Source organism: Uranotaenia lowii, chromosome 2 (genome assembly GCF_029784155.1).
Source record: "Uranotaenia lowii strain MFRU-FL chromosome 2, ASM2978415v1, whole genome shotgun sequence".
Lineage (NCBI taxonomy): Eukaryota > Metazoa > Arthropoda > Insecta > Diptera > Culicidae > Uranotaenia > Uranotaenia lowii.
This window is the reverse complement of record NC_073692.1, coordinates 297989417-298011430: the sequence shown is the minus strand read 5'-3', so window position 1 is coordinate 298011430 and position 22014 is coordinate 297989417. Positions and strand designations below refer to the sequence as shown.

Genomic DNA, 22014 nt, shown 5'->3' with positions numbered 1-22014 from the left:
TATCATTAGAGTAAAAAGTTATGGAAGTTCAAAGTCGAAGTGACAATGCGCGTGCTTCCAATTTCTATACAATTATGAACGGTACTGTACGCTAAATCTTGAGTTAGTTTATATTTCGGGCCCGTCCTAGTTTTCAATTTGATAAATTTTGAACTTTTAACAAAGTTTGCAGATTTTGATAACGATTTAATGCTAACATTTAATTTCTTTACCTTGATGGCCCTCGTGAGTTGAGGGGGGGGGGGGGGGGGGCAAACCCCCTCCCCCTACCACCCTCCTCTGAATACGACCTTAACATGATAAACAATCATTTGTAACGAGAACACAACCAGGAAACAAACACACTGTTTAAACGATGCAAGTTTCGGAAACACACTATGGAATCCATATACTTTGCTAGGGTGCTACCGTTGCATGATGTTGCAAATTTGCAACAATTATTGAAAAACCATTATATCAGAGAAAAAACAAAAAAAATCCTCAATTTGTGTTTATTATGTGAATTAATTTAGTGAGAATACGAAAATATTTTTTTGAGTCGAAAATAATTTCTCAATGTGAATAAGACTAGGCCAAAAATTTGAATAAGGTTTTTCCACATTCCATATTTTTCAGATTCTAGTTGATCTTTTTTGTACCTATATTCACTGAAAGTCATTTTTTTTCTAATTGAACGTGATCTTGAAGTTAGAAATGGTATTTCCATCGAAAAAAAATTAGACTTTTTTGCTGAATGCGAAATTTGGAACAGTTTTAATTAATTGTTGCAAATTTGTTACTTTATGAAACGAAGGGTTAAGCAAATAAAGCCAAATAATGCATTCAATGCTATTTAGTTGCGAAAAATATTTCAATGTTAATTAAACCTACTCTACATTTGATGGGGAAGAGGAGGGCGATTCCATACAAGTAAAACATACATTTTTGCATAACATAACAGTGCTGATAAAAATTTAAATAACTCTAAATGGTGTTGCAAGGCACACCGGATCAGCTAGTAAATTGATGAAATACATGTTGTAGTAGATCTAGGTTAACCTCGCAGTCTTGTATCACAATCTGTTGAACTGTCTTTTTTATTATACTTCATTTTGGAATCCTTTCGACTCACAATTTGAACGAAACTTTGAGTAATTATATCTTAAGATTATGAAATGTTATAGACGGATAGAAAGCTAGAAGAAATGAAAGATGATGAAAAAGAACGGGTAGAAATTATTAGAAGCATTATCATCACATACCTAATTTCGTAATTTTAGATATTCTAACTAAGAAGGACATCATTTTTCATCGATAAGGCCGATAAATTAAGTATCACACTTTGAGTAATTTCTCCAACTCATTGCACAAGACTGTTCCCACCGAGTTGGCCCTCTCCTGGATAGCTCAAGTGCACCCACACAGCTGCGGGAAAAAGGAACGCTGGTGTTGGTGAATCGGTGTAATGCATTTTCTGTATTTATGTTGTGCCAATTTCTCTCCCGCACAAAACACAGAAGAAAGGATCCAGTCAGTCAGTCAGCTCGTCGTTGGTTTGGCTCGAATGGGTATGTTGGTTTGAATCGTTGGGCGGGTGGCCAGTTTGGTGATGTTGCTCCGGAAAAAAAGGAGTCCTTTTAAACGCGATCCGTGAAGTAGTGAATGGCGGCGTTGTGTACTTCCTTTTCCCGTAGAAGGAGCATAGGACCTGCCAAAAAGTGTGAAACCGTTCGCCGTTGTTTTAACTTGTAACCTGACGTTTTAGTCATCATCCTTTTTTCCATAAACAGTCAGCAGCAGCGTCTGGCTGGGCGTGTTATTCTTTGTGGGTTTCCTTCCAGTGAGGAAAGATAGTGAAAAAATAGTGCTACTCCAGAGTGAATTCTTCCCCGCAGACCAACGCATGGGTGTGTGGGAGAAAACAAGGGAAAAAAGATTGAAATAGTGCTCCGGGAGATGTAAAACAGCCGGATTCAGAAATCGACAAATCATTTCAAGGGTTTTTTTTTTCTCCATCTCTATAAAGGTTTTAAGAAAAAAGCAATTTCGACAGCGAAAATATGTTCCCGAATAGGTTTACATAAATGCCAGTGGCAGCAGAAGTGAAAGATTGTAAAGAAGCGAGCAGAAGCAACAACGAAGAGTAGAGAAGCAAAAGGAAGACGACGATTGATAGAATCGAAACGAGGAAGAAGAGGCCCCACCGAGCCGAGTGTTGTTGCATTGTGCGAAATTTGTGTTTTAGTGAATTTTATGCCCAAAATAAAAGTGCTCCAGTACCATACCATACGGCATACTATCGGTTTTAGAATGGTGCTGCTAGTATCGTAGAAGGGCGCAAAAGTGATTAGCAGCAGCAGCAACAACAACAACGAAGAGAGGGCCAGGCCAGCTGGGGGAGGAGAAAAGTTGCTGGCGAAAATCGAGGGGGTAAATTAGTTTGTGTTGTTGTTGTTGTTCTGTGTTGTGTTGCCTTTTTCGAAAAGGTTGTTGGGGTGTATTTAGTCGTTTCGTCGTTGCTGCAACACCCGGGAATCGAAGAACGCAACACGGCTGGCAATATGTGGTAAGTGCAAAATGATTTCTCACTCACTCTCTCTTTCTCTTTCTTTTTCGCTTCTTCATATACAAACACCTACTGTTCCAAACATTCTCGGTTCCATGAATCATCATCAGTTCAGTTTACAAGCTTTGATTATGGAAGAAAAATCATCTCACCTGTCGAACGTGTTTTAGTATTATCAGTTTATTACCTCTGTTGATGGTTTTATCGCGAGTTTACATCACTGCCATCATCAGCACGAAGTCAATCTTTGATTCAGTTATTCGCAAACATGACATTTTGCTGGATCAAACCTAATCAATTTTTTATACATATTTGGAAGATTTTCCCTGGGTCCCTATCAATATCCACATTAAGGTGGTCCTTATTTTTCAAATTTCTTGTAACCTAGTTCTCAACCCCTGATGTTGATCCAATCAACTATCAAACAATACTTGCAAAATCTTAGCTCATTCAAATAACTTTAAAGCGACCTCCTGAATCTTGTATGGGACTTGTATAAAATTTTCTAAATTTGGGGACTTGTCTACTACCGGACACTTAAGGTTTTTAAGCAATAACTTCAAAAATTGATTTTTGTAAATATTGGTTCCTCTACTGATTTGAAGAGTATCAATATTATGATCACTTAATTATATTAGAAAAAAAAAATTTACAACATATTCATGTGGTAAGAGAAATCATTTCATGTTAGTTTTCGCTCATTTCCAAAAGTGTTGTCTATGGCCGGACACTACGAATTACTTCACCAAAGTTGTCACCAATGGCACAAAAACGTAGCAAAATGACTGAAATCACTTGCGCAGGTCTTGTGAGTATGTGTTTTCCAATACTGAACGTTCTATGAAGCCCGTCATAAAAGTTTTTTTGGCAAACCAGAATGGAAAATTTGTTTCGAAAAAAAAACTAGAGAAAAATTGTCTATGACCGGACAGCAAAATCTAAAGTTACTCAGAGGACCAAAATTGTTTCGTTATTGAATCATTATCTTCTGCTAACTATTTGAGGGTGCTATAGAGATGAAAAAATGAAAGTTTCAAGTTGAAATCGTCTATAATTTTGTATATTTTCATGTCCGGTCATAGACAACAACTTGGTGTCCGGTCATAGACAAATCGCATTTTTTTTTTTAAATTTTCCTAATATTTCGATTGAACTTTCGTTTTGTTATCTTATTGGTACTGTAGTCGAAAGATAACCAATCAACGGTGTCGTTCATGTGCAGTTCAAATTTTACAAGCCGAAAAAACTGACCACAATACAAATGCAAAGTTTAGGCGATCCTCTCCGTACTACTAGGCAAAAGCTTTAGATGCCTATCATTGGTTTACCTTTTAAGATTGGATTACCATATTTCTAACACCATATCAGGCTACTATTTACTTTATTTTCATGGTGTTAAAACATTATTACGATATTGTGTTTTAGAAAAATCTATGTTGTCCGGCCTTAGACGATGTTCGGCCATAGACGACTTCCCCCTATAGAATTTACTAAATTAAAATTGTCATTTTGACATAATTGTTTTTGGCAACATTGTAAAAACGAAAAACTTGTGTGCCGTCAAGTTTCAATAACAACTCTGTGGAGCATTGCAAAGCGTTTTGTTGTTGCGCATGGAGGAAATTACACGGATTTCACTATTCACTATTCATACTTCCACAGCCAGAACTTATTTCTGATCCCGGTAGAATAATAAAAGATTGTTATTCTTCTTCTTGTCTTTTTTCATGTTTTTCATTATCAGGCCACAGAACCGGGAAAAACGGGAATTGGAAATCGCACCGGGAAAAAACCGGAAAAATTAACAAAAAGGAACCAAAATTTAGTTTTGGTTCCAAAATAAGAGATTCAACCCGAAATTCAAAATTCAGAATTATTATTTGCATTTATAAGTCAGAATTCAACAAATCAAGAAATATGTGGGAAGAAAATCATAAGTTTTGAAATTTAACAACTACTCTGAAATCTCTTCAGCCTTTGAATTAAAAAAACTCAATTTTCACCGGAAATCGGAGTCCAAAACTGTCTCAAAGTTTTAGCACGGTGTCTCTAGGAGTAAACTTTATTTTTCGAAAATAAGCATCGCTAATTTTTGCACCTTTCGAAAGCTGGGATTTACCCCTTTCATTTGAGCCCAAATTTGAAATCATCCATAGGAGGGTGTAGAACAATTTATTTTTTTGAAAATGTTTAACCTTTTCAATGGACAAAATCATACTTATTACTGTGAAAACGCTCGTCTTACCTTTAGTCCTAATCCAACTTCATATGTCAATAACATGATTTTATAGGAAATTTCGCTGGCTACAACTTTGTACCAGACATCGATACAGATTGAGAGAAAAGAGTTAGAATATCACAGACAACGTGATTATTATTTCATTTGAAAAAACTGATAAAACTTCTCATCACTGATTGCACCAAGACCAGAAATAGTACTCTACGAGCTTAGTTATTGATTGTAGAAATTATTTACATTAGAAAATCAATCTTTCAAAAATTTGTTCAGGATAATCTGAAGTAAAAAGGATTTGTAGGGTTTTATTATGAAAAAAATGTCTCCCGCATCTTCTTGAAAATTTAGTTATTTATCTTTTTAGCTAAGTTAGTGTGAGAACTTCATGAAAAAATATTTGGGACTAGGAATCAAATTGGACTTACTTCTTACATTTAAGCCCAAATTTTAAATAATTCACCTGGATTTCAAAACCAAATATCTTTGTTGTCTTTCATCCTTTTTGATGATTTCTTAAGGTTTCCGTACTTTTCACTTTTAAATTATAGTAAAATTTTATACATGGGTACCACAAGGATCATGGCGCACTACATATATGAAACTCAAAAAACAAATTCAACCAATTGTTTATTGCATAAATTAGCGTTTTTTGAGGCATAAGGCTATGATCATTTAGTATCCGGGCAGTTTCAAACGTGTGTATTTTAAAAACTATTCATTTGATCGTAAAACTTTTTATGGGGGGAATGAAGGTGTTAATATGAGATTTAATGTAAAAATATAAAAAAAATTAATTATCAATGATTTCAAAAAATACTTTAACTTTTTCATAAAATCTCTTTTTTATCTTTGCACACTTTTTTCAGTCATGTATTGATATATTTTTTTTACCACAGAAGCAAAACCTTTGCATAATCATGATATTTTACACAAACTCACCTGGAAAAAGCAATTGGAATCTGGTTGGAACCTTTTCATGAGTAGGCATCCCGAAGAATTTGATCTCTTAAATCCGGTTTTAACATAATTTTTTTTGTCCATCAAAACACATCTGTCATATTGGGTAAAAACCGGATGCACATATTGCGATCTTTGAAACTGATCATTATTAGTTATTTACTTGGTGTCTACTAGTCAGGCAACACTTTTTGCCTGACGGAAATGGATTTTTTGCATTATTTAGGGAGTCTGCATTCAGTTATCCCCAATAACGATAGACTTTTTACCATATTTAAGATAAAGAGTTGCACTCCGATGGTTGGTTTGAACTTCGTGTGGATCCTAGAGTGGCTCTTTATACTTCTTAACCATTTGGTCCGAAAAATAAATCAGAAAAAATCAACATTTCATCAGCTTTCAAGTCGACAATGAAGAATTATCGAGGCGCAAAATGCGTAAAAGGAGCAAATTTGTGCAAAATTATTTTTACCATGTTTTTTTGCATCGTAAATATCTCAAACACACGTTAACTAAAAAATCTATCAAAAATAGACCAGATAGTCCTTTTCATAACCAACACAACGCTACTATAGTTTTGCATATCCGAGCTCTATAAACGTAGCTATCACCGAAATAAAGTGCCCGGATACTAAATGATCATGGCCTTACGTGTATGTAAAATGTAGTCGGATTTAAGTTTTCAACCGAAAATTCAAGATTGTTCATTTTTGTCAAAAGTACACGAACTGAACCTAATGACTCGCATTATTTTTTTTTTATTAAAAGGAAAAAGATTACGAAATCTCAACACCACCCTTGTTTTCAACAATTTTAAGTAGTAGATTTGATGTAATAATAATATCAGAAAATATTCTCTCAATTGACTTTAAATGGTCAGAACTAAAGTCATCAGAATTTTTATTCCGTTTTCTGAAAATATTTCATTTATTCAAATTAATAAAGTTTTTTTTTCAAATTTCCTAAATAAAATTGAAAAACTTGAAATTTTATCTGGTAGTATGGAACACTCCAAACATTTGTCTGTGCAGTTTTGCATTTTTGGCTTTCCCATGGAATGTTATTTATTTACTTCTATGACAGCAAAAAATAACATCGTGTCATGAACAGAATTTAAAACAGTTTTTTGAAATGTTTAAAATAATTATTTTACATTCATTTGCCCAGATTATGCACATATTCAAAATGTTACATTGCTCAAAGTATGAAATGAGTAACAAAATTTTCAAGTATAGCAGGTGCCTTTTTTATATGGCCAGAACAAATTTTAAATCCATCTTTTGTCTCTTGGTGTTGAAACATCACGAGGAGAGAGGGGGAGGGGTTTGGTCTATAATAAGATAAGAAATTCAAAGAGTAACTTTAAATTTGTTCAAGTATAGCATATCATTACAATTATTGCAAAGAACTATCAATCATATAAAAACATGTGAATTAAGGCTAAATTTTCGATGCAGAACTCTTTGTTGCAAACTTATAAATGGCCTGATTTCGACCAGACCGAACTGAACGCCGTGAGAAAATTTTAAAACTGCAGATTTTGAAACTCATGTTATTCTTATGCGAGACCGAAAAAACTAAAATAATTCATTAAGATGTGTTTCTTGGGATAAAAACTATTGATTCTTGTCGTTGATATTAACAGATTTCGTCTTTAGTTGATAACATTTGTGCATTAAACTCAAGTGACTCGAAAAATTGCTGATGGTGTTTAGTTGGGTCTGGTCGAATCCCGACCAAATGTAAAAAGAGGCTTATGTTTTCCGGTGATAGTGCTTAAATGAAGAGTTAACCCAGGGTGGCCAGCGAACCGAGAAAACTACACCCAAAATTCAGCCTCTGTGCCAATGGCGTGTAGTCAATTACATAGCATCATTGGTACAAGAAGATAACGCGATCGGTGCTGATTCGATTTGCTCCCACCGGCATTAATCTCCCAAGTTAACTGAATTGCGTATGTCTGAAAGAAACAAAATAAAAACGCTTTCAAGTCCCTCCCTATCGCATCACAAGACGAAGAAGGATGGAAATAAATACCGGCCAACACCAGGCAGCCAGCGAACCGAGCACTGTGCGTATGAATGTACAGGGTTGCTAGCGAACCGGGAAAACCGGGAATACCGGGAAAAACTTTGGAATTTCATCGCGTCACCGGGAAACCGGGAAAAAATCGGGAATTTTGGCACCTCACCGGGAAAATCGTCATGTTTGGAAATTTTTTACTGAATTTCCTAAATATTTTTAAATTTATATCTTAATGTCAGAGTAGTTTTCGACAGTCTCGATATACATAGATTGACATCATCATTGCTTATTTCCGTTCATGATTTAACAATCGAAGTTAGAATCGCCTTTTTACTAATTTTTCGGAGCGAATAAGAGATAACTAAATCTTTCCTTCTCCGCAAGCGTGTTCCATTTGATTTCTGATAGATATATACATATTTACTGCCATTCCAAGCAAGATTATTCCATGTGAAAAAACGTGCAAACGAGAAGAATTTTTCTGACAAATGGAATCTATTTTTCATTGTTCTTGATGTGTATTTATATCATTTGAATTGGCCTGAGGAACGAAGCCTTAAATCGAAAATGTTTTGTCATTGTATATATGTCTTATGCCTTATGTAAAAAATGTGTCAAAAACAAGCTCCTATCGAAATCTAAGGTCTTTATCTTGATATAAAAAAAATAACTGCATTCAAACTATGAAGGTCAGCTCTGTCTTCTTCATGATTTTCTATATTTTCACGAATCTTTAGTTTAAATGCCACTTCTAAAGTCATTGTTTGTTTTGTTAAAAAAAATCTTTTTTTATAACATGTCTTTGAATTTGTACTAAAAATGTCTGCACTTGGGAAATAACTAAATATTTTCATGCAATCTTAAGATTTTCAGTTTTGTGAGAAAAATTTCTATTTAAGTTGCAAGCTGATTTGACGCTATGTTTCGATGTATATTTTCCTAATTTTTTTATACAAACTATACTTTTTTCTAACAACTCTATACAAATTATAGAAATACTGAAATTGTGGCACAGTGGCTCAAAAAACCATACTATTAGCCGGACTTGTTTTGGCAAAGTTGTTAAATTCGAACAATGATAGATATCAATTTCGTTGCATTCGTTCCAAAAATTTATGAAAACATGTTAATTTGATACGAAAAGACTACATGTTTAAATACGTCGAAAGATTTTTCTTGATTTCTTATTGGTTAACAAGTTTCAAGAAACAATAGTTAGAAACTTGAGGGCTTTACGTTGATTTTTTTTATTCACCATGATTTTATATTTAAAAACGAGAATAATAAATACGGGAAAATCAACATTTTCAACCGGGAAGAAGCCGGGAAAAAACCGGGAAAAACTTTGGAATTTCAAAACGAAAAATCGCTAGCAACCCTGAATGTAGCAAAAGCAACAACAAAAACATCCTTCTAATTCAATCCCTTCAATCAACCGGCAAACAACCACGGCCGAGCTGTGCGTGTGTATGCAGCAAAAGCAACAAAAAAAAAACATTCCTTCAATTCAATTCGCCAGCAGCTAGCGAACCGAGCACTGTACGTGTGTAGCAAAAGCAACAACAAAAATATTCCTTCGATTCAATCCGCCGGCAAACAACCACGGCTAAGGCTGATGTCATGCTGAAGCAACTAGCAACGCGACCTACAACGCAACGTTCACACGACTAACCAGTTCTCATTTGATCTCCATGGAAATTGCGCAGACCTGTCATACTGGTCGCTTTGTATAGCGCGACCAATCTGATGCCAATGTGTTTTGTAGCGCGACTAGTAGGAAATCCAATAGGAATATTGTTTTTTCTCGATTTGAAGCAGTGATTCCGGGTTTTAAGCACAATAGTACGAAGATCTGTCCGAACTTGTGATAATAAACTAAAAAATATCTTAATCGGCGAGAAAATTTTCATGAATTCTTAGTTCCGGCAAAAAAACAAGGAATTTTGTCGGTTCAAATTTTGGCATTCTTGCAATCCGGGTCGTGATTTGATGAGTTTTTGATGGCTCCCGAAAGAAAGGAGACGATTCAAAGCATTATCAGATGTAGAGAAGTGATGATTTGTAGGGAATTTCAAAGTCACAGGTCGCATCAGCATGACATACCAATGCGTTGCAACGCAATCTTATTGGAACGTTGCGTTGCGTTGCGTTGCTAGTTGCTTCAGCATGACATCAGCCTAAGTTGTGCGTGTGTATGTAGCAAAAGCAACCAGAATATATTCCTTCAATTTACCGGCAAACAAGCACCGGCCAAGCTGCCCGGCTTTAGCAGCTGTGTATATGTAGCGTGTGTATGTAATAGCAGGCGGTCAGCAAAGCACAGTTCTCATTCAATGGGTTTCCCGTTTCCTTCACTCCCGTTCCCTTTCCCGTTTTCTACGCAAGACAAATGAATACCTTGAAAGGAGGCCAAACGCCGGGAAGCCACTGTCGTGCGTTTCTTTTGTGATTGATCGGTGACAGAATGCCTATGACAAATATCCCTCTTCCTTCATGAAGCTCAAATAGTACACTGGTTAAGATGTCGGTCTGACAAGGTCATATGGTTGGTGATTTGAGATCGATTCTCCCTACGGGCGCTGTGGTTTATATTTTTATATTCTTGTTTCTGGGATGAATTATCCAATAGGAACGAAATCCCATAAAATGTTTTTCTTGTTTCGCTTGAATGTAGTGGTCATGCATCATTTTAGTTGGGAGCCGAGTCCTTATGCCAGTTACGGGTTTTCAAACATATCATCTTCGGCACAGTGCACATTTCAGCGCATTATCGGCACAGAGATGTGCTAAATAGGCATTGGATTTTTGCAACCTCTTCTATGGGTGTAGGAAAACCGGGAAATAACCAGGAATTTGAAATCAAAACCGGGACAAACTTTCAACGAATGAAATCATTTTCCTCTTGATATACTTACATACTTAATAGGAATGTTCATAAAAAAAATTGTTTTCAGAAGTTTCAAATACAAATTGGTCAATTGAATTTTGTTCTGTCATGATTTAACAAGAGATGAAGTTGCAAGTTTTTGTGCCCCAATTGAACTTTTCCCTCAAATGGTAGAAATAACTAGCCATAAGAGTCCGAATTTCGAAAACATGTTTCAAATAATTAAATTAAAAACAGAATTTTGAACTTAAATTTAAAATTCGAATATTAGATTCAGAAATAATATTCATATGTTATTTATGAACTTCCAATGGAATGAAAGAATTTACATATATTCAAAATTTTGAAAAGAATTGCAGATTCTGAATTTATTCTCTATGTGAATTCTCGAAGTTCAAGTGGAAAATTCAAATTAAGAGATCGGATTGAAATTTCTATTATTTATACAGAAGTCCGACTCAAAATGCAGATGAAGAATTCATATTCAGACAGAATTCAGGTTTAAGATATAGATTTCTTCTTCAGAAATCAGACTGAAATTTACAACTTACAATCTAAGATTGAGATTGAAATGCAATTTTCAAACAAATATACAGCTTCAAAATCAGAGTCTGTTTTGGAAATTTCTGTGGAAAAGATAAACTTTTGAAAAACAAATCAATTTATGCAATTAAAATCAACGTAGAATTTAAAGTTGGAAACTTATAAAAGAAATCAAGAATTAAATTTCTTTTTTCAAATAAATTGGATTTTTGAATCCTGAAATAAGCAAGTAAGTAAATAAGTTAATCCTAGAATAGAAATTTCTCAATCACTTCCATTTAAGTGATACGTCGTTTGGAAGCTCTTAACCTCATCAGGTCTGAGTAAAATCAACATTGATAATAAATGAGCTAATAAACCTATATGAGGCCCCTAAGAGCCAAAAGGGTATAAGTGCAAAAATGTTCGATTTTGAGTTAATAACGCCAAGCGATTCTTACTGATTTAAACTATATTTTGTGGTTTTTTCAGGTTTTAAGAATTTTATTCATATGTTTTAACATTCGAAAGAAAAATTACATCTTATATCGTGTAGAAATTAGCTTTTATGTACTTATACCTCTTTGGATCAAAGAGCCTTACATGATAATCGAAAACGATTTCTATCAACTTGTGTTGCCCTCGAAGATTCAGATGTTTCTTAGATGTTGTAGATCTCATAGAACAATGACATCCTTTTGGCGTAAAATTCTTTCAAATGTTTTCGAAATTTTCGTGTTTTACAGAATCGGAAAATGAAAACTGATGTTACTCGGAAATCAATACAACTCGGGATTTTTAGAGAAATTGATATGACAAAACATCTAAAATTTTTAAATCCTTCGAATGTTGTACAGTTTTTTGGAGAATGGGGATAAAACACATTTTTTTTTTAAATAATTGTATTTTCAAAGGTCAATAAAATCTCAATCAACTTTTTAGCTGATGAAAAAAGCTGATTGCTTAGAATCAAAAAGCCTCAAAAAGAAAACAGCTCTTTAATTCTTGACTCTTCAGAAAGGTTAAATTTAGAAAACCTGTATTAGCAAATGAATTTTGAGTAAAATATTGAAATTTAAATTCGATGAATTTTTTTTTCACCTTGAAAATTTATAAAATGTCTTTTCTACGGTATAGAAAGTATTTATCTGGGTATGTTGGAACAAGAAAAAAGATTAAAATCTAATCTAATCAGGAAAACCAGGAAAAAATCGGGAATTTGATTATGGACATCCTCTGGCCACCCTGATTAAACACAAGACACACATTAAAAATAAATCAACAAATCTAACGTCATATTTCATTAGGGCGAAACTAGCAGTTAGATCGAAACGAGAAAAACGCGTTTGAAATTTCGAAACATCTAATCAAATCCTATTTAAAACATCGACCACTTTTTGTTCAAGAAAATCAAGAAATGTTTATTATATTCACTTATTGTTCGTTCGTTCGTTCGAATAGAAAAACTAACCCCATTTTGAATAGGCGTAACTTCACGTTCCAACGAAAATGCATCTACAGGAAATTTCGCCCAATTGAAAGTTATTATTTTTTTGAAACTTTTAAGTGATTTTAAGATGAAATCGCGTTTATTAGGTAAAGAGCAACCGCGTACATCCGGGGTAATCGTCAACTAGATTTGTTTACATTTGGCATTTTCGCCCTTTTGAAATGTTACGCTTGAAATGATTTTGACGCACGACATGGTGTATTTTTTTAAAGGGTGATACGGTCAAAATTTGGTCAAGGGAAAACGCGTGTAGATCGGTGAAATCGTTTATTTGAAAAATCAAATTAAATTTCCTTTTCAAGTCCAATTAGTATAAAATTCAGGAAAAATATTCAGTTAGGCTTCCGCTTTTCCAAATCCGAATTGCCGGGCCTTACGCTTAAGCCCTGCCATCAGATTTTGTACAGTCACCTTGTACACCTTCTTCACCGCAGAAAGCCAGTTTGCCTTGAAGTGCTGCTCGTCATTAGCAGTTTTTTTTGTCTTCTTTAGGTTCCGCTTGACAATAGCCCACTATTTCTCAATTGGGCGGAGCTCTGGCGTGTTGGGAGGGTTCTTGTCCTTGGGAACCACCTGCACGTTGTTGGCGGCGTACTACTCCATGGCCTTTTTACCGTAATGGCACAAGATGCCAAATTCGGCCAAAACAGTACGGAACAACCGTGTTTCTTCAGGAAAGGTAGCAGACGTTTATTCAAACACCCTTTCACGTAAATTTCTTGGTTGACAGTCCCGGAAGCTATGAAAATGCTGCTTTTCAAGCCCAGGTACAGATGGCTTGCCAAACCAGATATTTCTTCGCGAACTTTGACAGTTTCATGTGCTTAAAAATATCTGCTACCTTTCCCCTTCCTTTTGCCGTATAAAACTCCTGTCCCGGAAGCTGCTTGTAGTCGGCTTTGACGTAGGTTTCGTCGTCCATTACCACGCAGTCAAACTTCGTCAGCATCGTCGTGTACAGCCTCCGGGATCGCGTTTTGCCCGTCGTATTTTGTTTATCATCGCGATTTGGAGTCACTACCTTCTTGTAAGTCGATAGTCCGGCTCGCTTTTTGGCTCGATGCACGGTTGTGAACGTTACACCCAGCTTATTTGCGGCATCTCGGAGAGAGAGGTTAGGGCTTTGCTTGAAACTACCGGCAACTCTCTTTGTCGTCTCAGAGGCTTCCGGTTTTCGATTTCCCCCCGATCCAGACTTCCTGGCTATCAACAAACGTTCCCCAAACACTTTAATTAGATTTGTAACGGTTGATTTGCCAACTTTTAGCGATTTTGCCAGGTTTGCGTGCGAGTAGCTCGGATTTTCGCGATGCGCGAGCAAAATTTTGATACGCTACTCTTCTTCCTTGGACGGTATTTTGACAACTGAAGAGTGAATTCCAAAATCAAAATAGGAGCAACATTCTACACACACACACCTTCAAAATGAGGGGTGTTCAGGTTTTTTAAATGCAAAATTGAAAGAAATACGTCAAGTTGATATTGACCAAATTTTGAACGTGTCACCCTTTTGAACCTTGAATTCATGACCGGGAAAGCCGGAAAAACAGGAATTTAAAAATTAAAATCGTTGTGGCCACTGTGGATGGGACTTGTAAAAAAATAAAAAAAAAAAACCTAATTGTTTTTGGCAACACTTTTGTGCCACTTTACTAACAACTGTTTTTTAATTGAATTGCTAGGAAATACCAAGAAAATCTTTGGAATTTTCTTGCCTCAGCGGGAACCCGTGAAAAAAAACGGGAATTTCAGCACATCATTGTCATGTCATTGGCATTTTCTATAGTATACAGAATTTAAAAAATATGTTTAAATAATTTCTAAATGTAATAGTAGTTTTTGACAGTCTCAGTATATTTTTACCTCATAAACACTTTTTTTTATTAGTCAACAAACGAAGTTTAAATCGCCTTTTTAATAACCTTTTATTTGCTCCAGTTTTTGACAACTAGTTTTTATATGCAAAACTTATATTAGGTTCCGAACGAATGTTTAACTTTTTGGCAAAGCGAAAACATTCATTCGATGGATTTAAAAAACTGTCCTAATAAACTTTTGAAAATAGTTATTTTTTTCTAAGTTTAGAGGCTTAGAAATTGGAAAATTCAGGAGGCGAAAATTACAGTTTTCGATAACTGCTCATTTTGCATTGTAGACACGCGTGGATATTTGGCAAACCCCTACTTCCCTCCCCGGATGTCTTTTTGTTATTGAAATGGCTGATCTTGAAAAAAAAACGAATAAGCATTTCTTGATATAAAATAATTTTAAAAATTTTAAATTTCTTTATTTCTTGCTAATTGTTTAAACTTAAACTAGAAAGCTTTGCAATTTAAAGATTTCTCTACGTGATATGTGAACCTTGGATAATTTAAAAAATATATAGTGAGAATCGAACTCACTGCAACATCTTATCTCGGCTTGCCAGTCCGATGTCTTTGATTTCAAAATTGATGACCAAAAATTTGGGTAATATTCTGGCAAATTTTGTCAAAAATAAATAGAAATTACTAAAAAAAATTAAAAAAATCGAAAGCTTTTTTTATCAAAACTTAATCAACAGATTTAAAATCGTAATTCAAGCTTCCAAAAAACCGTTCATGGTTATTTTTATAACACTTGCTCAAAAAATTTCGCTTTGGAGGCATAAATAAAAAAAAATACAACACAATTTGTTTTTTTTTTTTTTGTTATATTTGCCAAATAAAGTGAATAAATCCGGACTTTTTTCAATGAAATTCGGGAAACTGGTCCGGGCTGGACTGTTCCTAAATTTTGTATCAAATATACGGGCAAATCCGGATAAAACCGGGCAATCTGGTAACTTCAACTTTTTCCTTTTTATATGTATAGTTTTGGTGTATTTAGGGACAAATAATAAGAGGGGGGGAGGGGGGTGGGGGTTTAAAACCATGCTGATTCAAATTACCCTGAAACATGAAATCTGGCTTTGTGATAAACGATTAATTATAGCCACTAGCCATTCAATAATCATGCTTTATTCTCCTTACCTCTGTAAGTGTTTTAAAGCGTAATGTTCATAAATTAACCAAAAAAAGTGATCAAAGAACCCCAGTTTACGGTACTAAATTATGAAGCGATTATATTAGATAAGTAATAACAGATAGAGTTTACATAACCTTCCTTAAAAAGCAAAGTTTCTCATGTATTTGACGGATGTGATTTTTTACTTTAATTTTAAATAGTTAGTTTTCGAAATGTCGCACTAAAACTTGCAACACCAATAATGTCAAACTCGCCTTGATAAAAGAAGATTCGTCGTTTCTTCAAAATACAAATATGATTTATGTTGAAAATTGGATCCACCAAAGTAGTTTGCAATTTTCGAAAATAGATTAGGGATTTGAAATAAATGTTTAGGCGAAATTCGACTCTCTAGGCCGAAATGTTTTTCATTCTGGATTAGGAGACCACCAGACAAATTGGTTGTGTTTCGAAGGTAGAAAGTTCTTTTCAATGTCATCATTAGGTACGTCAAGATTTAACGATTTAACGTAAAATTCCAATCATGTTTGAAAATTCTGGAACAATGATATGATATGTCATATGATTTTCAACAATTTCCTGAAATTTCAAATTTATAAAGAAGAATTTGTTTTCCTTAAAGTTTATCACTGGGTAAACTTCCATGATTTATTTACAAGTTAGCAGAGACTTCGGTATCACAAACCTAATTTTCCAAGCAGAGGAACCCAACTTCTATCAACGTTCGATCAAAAAGCAAAGTCAACAAGCGAATCAAGATGAAAGATAGATGAAACTTTTCATTTCCTTGCCATTTTTATCAGATTTACGATGCGTTCGTCTGGTGTAATTCTGCTACCACCGAGTATTAACGTGGTTTTTCTTGCGAAGGTGCGACTAATTTATAATGACTGCTTAGCTGATGCAGCTAAATGTCTCATGTTTAATTAGTGGGTTAACTGCGTATTGTAACTGTTGAACATTATCTCTTTTTTTGTGCTTATTATTTATCATGGGATTCGAAATCTTCTTGAAAGAATCAAATCAAAATGCGATCCATCTGCCGGGCGAAATGATGCCTTTCGGCTTTTGTGGTTTGATTTAGACAGTCAAACTCAAAGCGCAAAAAATCGATTTGATCAACAAAACAGATGTTCAGGCGAGGGAGCTGGAGCGAGCAAAAAAGATTGAACTGTGAGTCAGTGAGATGTACTTTTTACGTCTTGTGAAACGAAAGTTCCAGCTAGGGTCTCTTAAACTCACAATCGTAATGAACACCTACCGGGTCGAATTGTGTGTGACTGTAACTGAGCGGAATGAGCTGTTGTGTGCTAGATTTTTTTTTCTCGTAAGCAAAGCAAACTGAACCATGGACCACCTCAAAAACGAGCTTAATTAAAATATGAGATGCAGCCGTCAAAACTTGGCTCTTTCCGAGCATCGCTGCCACCGAACAAAAAATAATCCATCATTTAAACGCGCATTGTTCCTCCTTTTGCTTTCGTTCAGGCGCTTTGACCTATATAAATCTTTATTCATAGTTTTCTTTTCCCTCTCGTTTTTTTTTTCTCGTTCCCAGCGAACAAAGTTTAATCGGTGCTCGGGCCTCGGTGATGGTGTACGATGATGGCCAGAAAAAGTGGATCCCCAGCGGCAGTTCTTCCGGCCTTAGCAAGGTGCAGATCTTCCACCATCAGCAGAACAACACCTTCCGGGTCGTTGGCCGGAAGCTGCAGGATCACGAGGTCGTCATCAACTGTTCGATCATCAAGGGTCTCAAGTACAACCAGGCGACGGCGACGTTCCATCAGTGGCGGGATTCGAAGTTTGTCTACGGACTCAACTTCTCCAGCCAGCAGGATGCGGAAGCGTTCGCCCGGGCGATGATGCACGCACTGGAGGTGAGTCATAATTCCCATACAGATGAAACTATAACAAAAGTATTAGAAAAAGGACCCAGAAAGCCTGAATCAGACTGACGCCAACGCTAACAACATCCTACTTGTTTTCGTTAGGTTCCTATTATTCCAAAAGAAAAATTAATTTTTACACTCCATAGAACGAAGTTCCTATTTAGATATCCAATAGCGGAATGGTATTCAGTATTTCGCTATTGGACGGTAAGGCATCGATTATTAACTGCACTCTTATTGGAGCAGCTGAGTGCCATAACAAAATTATACACAGCCCCAGCCGCCTGGCTTCAGTAAACTTTCTTTGTTTGATACGTCAATTTCTGGTATTAATTCCAATTTTAAAAACCTGATTTGGGCAGAGAGCCAAGTTGAGAGAAGAAATAATGATACGTGCGTGTCTCGTGCGTTTCTGGTTGGAAATTTTCTTTTGATAGTAGTTCGCGTTTGCTAGTCACGACACGCATCATTATTTCTTTTTCGGCTTGGCTCTCTGCCCAAATCCCCTCCCACTGTACCTACTCGGAGAGTAAACAAACACGTTCTGCTGGACGCGCTGCTTGTGGTTCTAGAAATTCAGGAATGATGTTACGTTTATAATTTTCATATTTTTGTGAAAACTCACAGCGTGAATTGTTGCACCTCACTAGAATGTGCATTAAATTTGTTTTCCAATGAATATACTTTTTATTGGTCCAAACAAAATAAAAGCACTGAAAATCCGGATAAAACCTGACGGTGGACCACAAAAACAGATGAAATTTCAAATTGTAAAAAAATCGCGCAAAGTAGTGAACTTTGGAAAATTCCAGTAAATTCAATTTTTGTTGCATCAAAAATCTAAAGACAGCAAAATGTTAGAATTTTAATAAATTTTGTAGTCATATTTTTTCAAAAACTCTACGATTGCTCAAACAGTATTTACTAGCAATCGAATGAAAAGTAGGTTTTTCAGACCACTTTTTTGAACTTTTTGCGACCCAATTATTAGAAAAAAATTTAAAGAAATATTTCTTGGCTTCATGATATAGACATTAACTCCAGCTGAACTCATCAAAATGGGCCCGGACAAGTTGGCCGATTGCCTACACCGGTTGATAGTCCGGACCTGGGACATAGAACAGCTACCGGAGGAGTGGAAGGAGGGGGTTATATGCCCCATCTACAAGAAGGGCGACAAATTGGACTGTGAAAACTACCGAGCGATCACTGTCCTCAATGCCGCCTACAAAGTGCTGTCCCGAATCCTACTCCGCCGCCTAACGCCACAAGCAAACAGATTCGTGGGAAGTCATCAAGCCGGCTTCATGGAGGGACGGTCAACGACGGACCAGATATTCACATTACGGCAAATCCTCCAAAAATGCCGGGAACACCAAGTCCCTACGCACCATCTATTCATCGACTTCAAAGCCGCATACGACACGATCGACCGTAACGAGCTATGGAAAATCATGGACGAGAACGGCTTTTCCGGGAAGCTGATCAGACTGATCAAGGCGACGATGGATGGAACGCAGTGCTGTGTGCGGATTTCGGGTGAATTGTCGAGTTCATTCGAATCGCGCAGGGGGCTTCGACAAGGTGATGGTCTATCCTGCATGATGTTCAACGTGGCGCTAGAAGGTCTTATTCGACGAGCGGTGAGCGAAATGCGGGGCACGATTTTCAATAGATCCAGTCAACTTATCTGCTTTGCCGATGACATTGATATAGTCGGCAGACCATCTGCGGCGGTGGAAGACATCTACCGCAAACTGAAACGCGAAGCAGGAAGGATTGGGTTGATGATTAATACGTCCAAGACGAAGTACATGCTGGCCTGCGAATCCGAGACCGACCGAACCCGCTTGTCCAGTAATAACAAGGTCACGATCGACGGCGACGAGCTGGAGATAGTCGAAGACTTTGTCTATCTCGGCTCACTGGTGACCGCAGACAATGACACCAGCCGTGAGATCCGGAGGCGAATTATCAGAGAAAGTCGTGCCTACTGTGGACTCCACAAGCAACTGCGGTCGAGAAGACTTAGCCCTCGCACGAAATGTAACCTGTATATGACGCACATTAGACCGGTTGTTCTCTACGGGCACGAGACTTGGATATTGCTCGAGGAAGACCTGCGTACACTAGGGGTATTCGAGCGACGAGTGTTAAGAACCATCTTTGGCGGCGTACAGGAGAACGGAGTGTGGAGGCGAAGGATGAACCACGAGCTCGCGCGACTCTACGGCGAACCCAGTATCCAGAAGGTGGTGAAAGCTGGCCGGATACGCTGGGCGGGACATGTTGCGAGAATGCCGGACGACTATCCTGCGAAACAGGTGTTCGCTACGAATCCGGTAGGAACAAGACGAGCGGGGGCGCAACGAGCGAGGTGGTTAGACCAAGTGGAGCGTGATCTGGCGAACGTGGAGTGCCCGAGAAATTGGAGAACGGTTGCTATGAACCGAGTGAATTTTAGGAATTATGTTCGTCAAGTTATGTCGTGAGACGGAATACTATATAGTAAATAAAAATAAATAAAAAATAAATAAATAATAACTCTAGCTTTCATATGCATAAGGCAAAAATTTTTTGAACGTTTAATATATGAACTACAGCAGTTTTACTGAGGCATGTTTTTCGAATTTTTTTTTTCTTTCATGCTGAATAACGGGAAAACTAGTAGCTTTAGCTATATATAATGTTCTAAACATATTTTACTGACATTACAAGGCTCCTATTGCTATAAGTTTCATATGAAATACATAATAATTCTAACGACTTAGACAGATTTTACTTTTGGAATGTCAAATTGACACTCTAAGTCGAAAAAGGGGTTTTGTTTTTTTCCAGGCTTCCACGGTTCGTCCATAAAAAAGTAGAAATACAATATTCAAGATTTTTTGAAATCATTTGGAGTCCCCGAAGAAATGTTTGTTTTTTGAAGCTTCTGAAAAAAGTTACAAGCCTTCAAACTTGTAATAGTGTCAAAATGATACTCTAATGCGGATAAGAGTTAAGGAATAAACGTAAAAGATTAGGTTTGGGGTTCAAAACAGTTTTTTTTTACTTTTGTAAACTCGATACATTCGGATTTTAGTTTAAATCTTTGTTTTTGAAGGATCTTCAATATAAATAATGTTAAACAACAAACTAATACAATATCTGATATTACAGTACGCATAAAAACGCTTATTCAAAATCTGCATTCATCAAAGCGAGCAACGAATACAAGAAATATAACCGAATCCTTTACGCAAGACATTTGATCCGCATCAAAGCCAGTTTGAAACAAAATCCCAAACTATTCTGGTCTTTTGTAAACGAAAAGAAGAAAGAATGCGGGTTACCAAGTTGTACCTATGTTTTACGAAGACGAAGTATGCGACTCTATAGACGGCCAATGTGAACTTTTCGCCAGACACTTTTCCAGTGTTTTCGCCCCGGTTACGCACACAAACGTCGCGGCTCTAGCATATGTTCCAGAAAATGCAATCAACATCCCAGTATCCCGTTATTCTGTTGACAAAATCCACGTTGCAATCAATAAACTGAAACCGTCATCATCGCCAGGCCCTGATGGAATTCCAGCCATTGTTTTCAAGAATTGTGCTAATAATCTTTGCCTCCCAATGATGCTCATTTTCAACCGGTCACTGACTTCGGCCACGTTTCCGGCGTTATGGAAAAAAATTAACAATGTTTCCCGTATACAAAAAAGGTAACAAACAAAATGTACAAAACTACAGAGGCATTACATCTCTCTGTGTTGATTCGAAACTGTTTGAAATATTAATAGCCCAAACGATTATGTTCAATGCCAAGTCGTACATCTCATTCGACCAACATGGATTTTTTCCAGGACGATCCATAAGTACAGATTTAACACAGTTCACTTCCTTCTGCCTAAAACCTATCGAGAAGGGATTTCAAATAGATACTATCTATACTGATCTCAAAGCAACTTTTGATCGGGTCAGTCAAAACTTGCTTCTCGCTAAGCTTAAAAGACTGGGTTTTGCGGACACATTTGTCTCATGGTTGGCATCTTATCTCAAGAAGAGAAAAATGGCAGTTAAACTTGGATCCCAGATATCTTCTGCATTTAGTAATTGCTCGGGCGTACCACAAGGCAGCAATCTTGGGTCACTCCTATTTGCGCTTTTCTTCAACGACGTATTGCTGATTTTACCGAATGAATGCCGACTAGGTTATGCGGACGATCTCAAACTCTTCCACAAGATCAGGACTGTGGCTGATTGTTTGATACTACAAGATTGTATTAATATGTTTACCAACTGGTGTGCATTGAACCATTTAACTATCAGTATTCCAAAGTGTGCAATTATCTCGTTCACACGAAATCCTAGTCCCATCTCGTGGACTTATCAAGTAGCAAGTGTCCCAATTGAAACCATCATATCCAAAGCCAACAGAAATCTTGGATTC

At 36.5% G+C, this 22014-nt stretch overlaps 1 protein-coding gene across 7 annotated transcripts in view; it reads left to right on the top strand.

Moving 5' to 3' along the window:
- LOC129750133 (protein enabled) overlaps positions 1 to 22014 on the top strand; it is a 168352-nt gene that overhangs the window by 25048 nt on the left and 121290 nt on the right. For all 7 annotated transcript variants that reach the window (XM_055745363.1, XM_055745369.1, XM_055745368.1 and 4 more), the window contains exons 2-3: positions 2006 to 2545; positions 17247 to 17568. In XM_055745363.1, the coding sequence (XP_055601338.1) occupies positions 2541 to 2545; positions 17247 to 17568 (327 nt within the window). In that variant the 5' untranslated portion in view covers positions 2006 to 2540. The remainder of the gene's footprint in view (positions 1 to 2005; positions 2546 to 17246; positions 17569 to 22014) is intronic.